At 41.2% G+C, this 7,500-nt stretch overlaps 1 protein-coding gene across 1 annotated transcript in view; it reads right to left on the bottom strand.

Annotated features, from left to right (window-relative positions):
• Positions 1–2,201: 2,201 nt before the first annotated feature.
• Positions 2,202–7,500, bottom strand: part of syde2 (synapse defective 1, Rho GTPase, homolog 2 (C. elegans)) — a 23,962-nt gene continuing 18,663 nt past the window's right edge. Inside the window, exon 7 of the mRNA XM_060893370.1 lies at positions 2,202–5,327. Coding sequence (XP_060749353.1) covers positions 4,708–5,327 — 620 coding nt within the window. The 3' untranslated portion in view covers positions 2,202–4,707. The remainder of the gene's footprint in view (positions 5,328–7,500) is intronic.

Genomic DNA, 7,500 nt, shown 5'->3' with positions numbered 1-7,500 from the left:
CATCTCTTTATTATATCATCACACGTAGACATGATGAAAAGGGAATGTCCCAAACCATCCCTGTAAGTTCCCAGGGGATTCCCAAAACAGGCTTTCACAGAAGAAGTCCATTAACTCATAGAGCTCAGGACCGTGAAGATCTAGAACACAACTTATCTTGGTCTGGATGAAGGCCCAAATTCAGTTGGTGGACTCGGACAAAGGCACAATGTTATTGGCTCTAGATACTGACACAACCTCCACCTAGAGCTCCTAATGAGGTGTGTACCACAGCTTGGTGCTCAGAGGCAAGAGCACTTACCTTACAGAGAACTTCCTCTTGGTAGCTCTGAGGAAGACCTCAAGTCCTGCTGTTCCATTTGGTGATGAATGAAGCACAATGTTATCCTTATTGAATGCAGATCATGTTTGAGCTTATTATCCTCAAGCAGAGGGTGCAAACTCAGCAGAACAAGATCTTCAGCTTGGTGGTCCAAAGCAAGGGCACTTAACTTTAAAGTGACCCTAAGGAAAGATCTGAATTTGATGTTATTCAAGAACTTCATTCCGGTTTATTATTACAAAGTAAGGGTTTGTCTTTAAGCAGACCACTGAGGCAGAACTTCAGTTTGTTAGACCACTAAGATCTTGTTGAGATCTTGTTCACCAGCATATGAGTAAGATCTCAGCAAGTGACCTTCATGACCCTAAAAGGAAAACCCCTTTAACTAAGTGTCTCTAGAAAAACCCTCAGTTTATTGCTCTTAGATAAAGGTTTAACTTCAGTTATAAATAATAGATGGAAGGCAGAACTTCAGTTTGGTGGTCAACGGCAAAAGCACTTTATCTGACAAACCTTTGATGAGGATCAGTGTTGTATAAAGTAGTAGAAAGCAATACTTGAGTAAAAGTACGAGTGTCGTACTAGAAAAAGACTTTGGTAGAAGTGAAAGTTACCTTTTAGAACATTACTCAAGTAGAAGTCTTAAAGTATCTGATATTTACTGTAGTGATTTTCAGTAGACATAAGATCAGGGGCAGTTCTAGGGTCTCATCTTTAGGGGGTTTTAGCCCTCAGTGAGAATTTAAAAGAAGAAGAGTTTTATATTATATATTATATGACTACATTATTATTAAATGGCAAAAGTGGACACCAAAATTTTATGCTTGATGTAATGATGTCAGTGTTGAATCAGATCAGTTCATGTGTGTGTACATTCTCTACAAACAGTGTGTCTAATGAATGTAGTCATTAATAAACTAATATTCACAAAGACCAAATCAATAAATGTTATTTTTATTTAGTATTAAATGGATTATTTACATTAATATTTTGTTTGTGCTACAACTCTGGTAATAAGAATAGTGACATTTCACTACTTTTGGTTGCCTCTTTGCGGCTTTCAGCCGATTAACGTTATAGATAAACGCCTCCAGCTCTGACTGCGCGTGCACGCTGCGCCTCCAGCTCTGACTGCGCGTGCACGCTGCGCCTCCAGCTCTGACTGCGCGTGCACTCTGCGCCTCCAGCTCTGACTGCGCGTGCACTCTGCGCCTCCAGCTCTGACTGCGCGTGCACGCTGCGCCTCCAGCTCTGACTGCGCGTGCACGCTGCGCGTCCCTGTGCTTCTCCGTACAGCGTGTGGAGCGTAATGTAATCTAGGAGCAGTGATTCACCAAACCTCCATTATTACAGTCACACACATTTCTTCTGATTTTATTTTGTAGTAACGAGTAACGAAGATGTTTAGTGGAAATATAACGGAGTAAAAGTAGACATTTTATCTAGGAAATGTAGTGGAGTAAAAGTGAAAGTTGCCAAATTTAAATAGTGAAGTAAAGTACAGATACGTGACATTTCTACTTAAGTACAGTAACGAAGTATTTGTACTCCGTTACATTACAACACTGATGAGGACACTATTACATCTTTAGTAACCTTAGCTGAAAGATACAACCTCAGCTTGGTAAAACTGACCTCAACTCGTTAGCTGGCGTCTTAAAATAACACACGGTAAATACCGAAGTCCCGCCTCTGACTGCGTCCTATTGGCTAACGTATGGACACGCAAGATGTTTAAGAACGTGTGAATTGTGGTGACGTGTTGTTGAATGTCAGCATCATCACATGCTCAGTGAAATCAGAGGCAAGAAAAACATAACCTTAAATCATGACCATGAAGCAACGTGTAAATAAACAGCGCTCAGAGAGAGAGAAAAACTCCGATATGAAATATATACTTTATTACGTCCGTATATTTTTACAGTATCAGTACAAAGTTTATCTGATTAGTGACAGTTTCATCATATTACGGTTGTCCAATGACAAGACAAAACAAAACAAAACGCATCCTAGACAACGGTACACTATTTCCAAGGTGAAACTAAAGGAATGTTTTCACAATAAAACGAGCAGTTCACACTGTACATTTAATCCGGTACCTTTTTTAAGCCTTAATCCCTGACCCAGGATCAGTTTTAAACTCATCCTCTGTACAATAGAGGACAGAACTCGAAATAAAAACCTGATCACAGATCAGTGCTTACGGAGCTGTACGGCGTTATTTTACTGCCGAAAGTGGAGCGTTTCAGAGAATCTGTTTAATCTGAGAAAACAAATTTGCATTTAGACTTTTGGCAGCAAAATAATGCCAGAGTACAACATCAGTTTCCATGAAGCTCATGAAGCTGGCGTTCACATTGTAGTACAAACAAAACCGGTTTTAACTCAGCTACGCTAGCCTGCATTCACACTAGCATGCTGTCTTGTGTGTGTTTGATGGAATCAACTGATCCAGGCTCTGAAAATCCTGTGATTTCGCTCTGATTCGGACTAACAGGCGTGTAAGTGACCTCAGAATCATTACTGACACGAACCTTGACCTTTCTGCCATGACCTATAACACACGCTTCAACACCGCCGTGTTCACATAAGCGTCAATACACGACGATGAGTTCACAACTGTGTGTGCAGCTGCCAAACAGAAAAGCAAACAGGCAGCATAAACCATGCGAGCCTCATTATAATCCTCTCTATTTACACACATAAATACAGACAAATGAAGCAGATTCGGATTAAAGCTTTTGACCATGCAGCGTTCAATGAACTAGTGTGTGCACAAAACCCCACACTGCTTTTTTTTCTTCTTCGTAACTTACCACTAGAGCTGCTTCGAATCGTCCTGCACACGCAAAGTAAAAGAAAAAAAAAACAGCAACATATTTAAACATTTCTTATTTTTAAGCCTGAACGCTACAAGGCAACCGAGAGACATATAAATACAGACACACCAACATGTAAGCTGTCAAAAATATAAGCAGTGATTCTATTTACACTCGTAGCTGATAAATACTGACAGAAGCGTTTCCCTGGACTCTGGAGAACATGTGTTCCACACGTACCTGTCGTTAGCAAACACACGACCAGCTGTGTTTTATTGATTTTCCCAACATGATGTAGGATTCAAAAATAATTAGCAGACTGAGGAAAGAATCAGGCTTCAGTTACACTTCTAATTATCTACAATTCTCTAACACAATGCTACTTTTTTAAATAACATGAACGACGTAAGCGCACGCTTCCATTATTACACTGAAAACAAACTCGCACTCGCACGTCTCCGGAATAGCCAATCAGAGAGCGTTCAGGGTGCTGAACGTGCTGATGACATCACTACTGTACTTTTGCTCACATTAGCCAATGTGCTACGTAATTGGCTCCTGGTTTTATTTACAGAACAGCCTAACGTTAGCTAAGTGTATGCTAGCATGCATGCTGGTTAATCAGAGGTTTATTAGCTTGACAGAACTCGTAAGAGTGGTGTATGTCCAATAGCTTCTTCTGGAGACATGTTACTATAGTTACCTAAGATCTAGCGACTAGCACAGGCTTGCATTTACATAGCTAGCAAGATGAGTGTGTTGTTGAGCGAATAAACTCAGACCAAATTTCAACCAATACTTTATATATATATAAAACAAGGTAAGATTTTTTACATTAGCGATTAGCAGGTCAGAGTTTAGCATAAGCCCCATACTATGGGGAGTAAACGGAAACTTTCCGTGTTGTGGGATTTGATTTCTAGATTGTTGTTGGCTGAAGTTTTTATGGATTTTAGAGCTTCCATGGAATGGCAGCTTAAATTCTTTTGAGGGAAGCATGTCAGGATGTGTACAGATTTCAGGTAGCTTTTAAGTTTTGATGCAGTTTTTTTTAAGTGTTCGGATGGTTTGGGTTTATTTCTTGGGGTGTTTCTGGTTTGTGGTAAAGAATATTGGCATGTTTAAGGTTTAACACCATGATCTACTCCTCTAACTCTATTTCTTGCCTGTACTGATGACCTGAATCCTCGTCTCTGCCTCTAAAAGCTGGCTTTGTAAGTGCATTGGTTTACATTATTTATCTGTACCTCCATAGAAATAATACAATTATTAATTAAAAAAAAAAAAAAAAAAGGTCCACCACAGCGGTGAGTACCACCTTTACACAATTAAGGCACCTGGCTCACCCCTCGGGGCTTAACGGATTCTTCTAATAAGAAGAAATGAACGACGATAATAAACAAATGTAAGAAACCGAGCTAGAGGACGAGGAACCCAAGAAAAAACCTCTGACACTTAACAGTCAGATGTTTAACCGTATGGAATGTCTGCAGTCTGTAGTGTGTGAGCTGAAGTGCGAGGTTTGAGAGACAGAGTCATGAAGATCATCACGGAGTGTTTAGCGTTTTAGTAGCCGACGTTCAGCTTGTTCTTGTTCAGCTCTCGCTCCAGGTTGCCGATGAGCGTGTCGATGCTCTCCTGAAGATCTCGCAGGTTCACCCTGTTGCTCAGGACAGGACTGATCTCCTGGATCTTCATGAACGCCTGATATGTGTGCTCTTTAATGCGGTGCTCTTCTCCATCTACTAGCATCCGATCGTACGACGTTAGCACTGGTGTGTCCTCGATGTCCTGTCCTTCTCCAACAATAACATCTTCTTGAACATCGCACTTTTGCTCCTTCTCCACTTCTATTTGTATATTTTTTCTGCTTTCTTGTGATTCATCATCCCCTTCTCTTCGTTCTTTGTCCTTACCCTCGTCCATCTCGTCTTCGCTGGGCACGTCGGCATAGTCGGCTTCCTCTTCCTCCTCGGGACACATCTGATGCAAGTACGTTTCCTTGCAGTCACTCCAGTCTCCAGCGTAGCGGTTGCTTGGGCTGTCCAGGCGTCCAGGACGGGGACGCAGAACTCCCACTATCTCAGCGTTGCTCAGGTTTAACACCTGAGGGCGCTCTTTTCTTCTCCTCACCGGGGCGGGGGCGTCCATGGCAGGAGAAGAAGGTTTACTCTGGACGTCCGCAACTGAATCAACAACGACAAGAAAGAGAGAAAGGGAACGAGATTTAGTGCTAACTAAAGAGATCAGCTAACAAGCGGAAAGAGGATTTGCTAACAGGCAGCAGTGCAGCATGCTCGTGCAGGAATCAAGTGAAAATCATTCGGGGAGAAACACATGCTTTAGAAACACATACAAAGTGAACATTTATTCAAACAAGCAATCTCTTCTCATAAAACCTAAACCAGGTTATTATCTAAACCAGCTAATGCTAATTTTCTTAAAAACAAATGACAGAAACACTGATTATTTTTCCTGAAGCCTCTGTGAGGTGAAAATTCTGCGGTAAATGGCTAAGCTAACCGTGTATTATGCTATTATTTCTAAACTATCATATCTGATACTAAAAGCTACATGAGCATCAGGAGGCATAAATATTCTTCCACTTTCCCTATGCTAAAGAAAAAGCTCAAACCACACCAGTCCAATCCATTTCCCTTCATGTTACCTGCCTGGCTCAGCTCGCTAGGCCAAGCTAACCTCTCCGCTCACTTTAGCTGTTGCCTACATGGGAAGTCGATGACACAAAACACACAAAACAAATAGCATAAATATGTTAAAACATCTATGATTCACGGCAGACAAACTAGAAAACGGATACAAAACAAAACAGATATATAATAATAGCATGGAAAACTATGCTGCAAAATTAGCAAATTATTAGCAATAAGTACCACAGTATTAGCAGTAGCCACTCACAATGATCACAGCTGCTGCCAATAGCAGTAGTGAATTTAGAAATTTGGTAAAGCATGTTAGATATTTTTTGGACAAAAAAATAAATAAACTATAAAAGACTAAGGATTAAAAATAAATGCTAAATGCATTAGCATTGAAGATCCTTTGTTCAAACACAAGGAGTCTTTGTATGTTCTGTTGGTTTAGAAGGTCAATACAGGGTTATAGAATACACTAAACACACACACACACACACATGGCTGTGGCCCCTACAGACTAAAAATACCCTCACACCCACACTCTGGCCTATCCAACAGTTTTTTTCTCCTTCGCTGTCGTCCATTTTGTGCTAAACGAACCCACACACTGTCCACTTCCTCTTTAGCCTTACAAACCTAGAAAATTATACACCTATTCTATAGCTAACACACAGTTTCACCACCACCCAACAACCCCAGTGTGTGTTTCTACAGAAACGTGCCCTCTGGGAGGAGGATTTCAGTAAGGCGGCTTAGGGTGAAGCGGCTAAGCGCTGGGCTAAAGGTTAGGTCAGGAATGTGTGTAATTATAGAGCGAGCTCATATCTGCATTTTTCTCTGCAGAACAGGGAGTCAAGAGTCAGTAACTTTATATAGCGCCTTTAGCAGCATGCAAGACCATTTTTCATAGAGTAAAGACAGGAGATCAGAATGAAAGGGTTGCTTAAGTGAGAAGTGAGGACGTAACTCAATGTGACATGACTAACTGCACCTAACTGTTGCTGTTTGAGCTCTAACACATGCTAGGAACATGCTATTTATTTTGGAGTTACACAACAACAAGGTTAAGCGCTAACATTGTTTATTCAGTAAATAATTCATAGCTAACAAGTCAGTTAACAAGTTAGTTTTCAGCACTGGAAAAAAAACCTATTAGTTAGCTTGAATTGCTAATCTAGTGTGAAAATGAAGTTAGCTACAAAGCTAAGCACACAGCAGGCAAATAAAAAAAGCCCGTGTATTTCAGCCGTCGTCGCATTCACGTCCGCCCACGAGACGCTAGCTGAGAGCGAGACGAGAGAATTGTCTCTTGCTAGAGTTTGATTTCTGAAGTATTCCTTTAACTGAAAAGATCACATTCTGGAAATTCTTCAACTACGATTCTTCCTCCACCTGGAATGCAATGCTACGCTGACAGGCTTTGTCATCTCTCCTTTTCTCCAAAGTATCAATCACAGATTAGATCGATCCCGAGGGCATGCAGCTGTTTCTCACCGCAGATCTTCAGGATAAACGCTGGCCTCGGGAAACGAGATTCCTCACGTGTGCTCAGACCTCCAGTGCTTTATTTACTTTACATTTCATTCTCTCTCTCTCTCTCTCTCTCTCTCTCGCTCTCTCTCGCCCCAAATGCTAATGGAGAAGGCTACCACGGCTGTTTGATGTCCCATATGGAAGCAGATCTGCTTGCACTATGTTTAGG

This window comes from Tachysurus vachellii, chromosome 19 (genome assembly GCF_030014155.1).
Source record: "Tachysurus vachellii isolate PV-2020 chromosome 19, HZAU_Pvac_v1, whole genome shotgun sequence".
NCBI classification, from domain to species: domain Eukaryota; kingdom Metazoa; phylum Chordata; class Actinopteri; order Siluriformes; family Bagridae; genus Tachysurus; species Tachysurus vachellii.
Note: the sequence above shows the minus strand (reverse complement) of the source record. Positions and strands in the feature narration are given on the sequence as shown.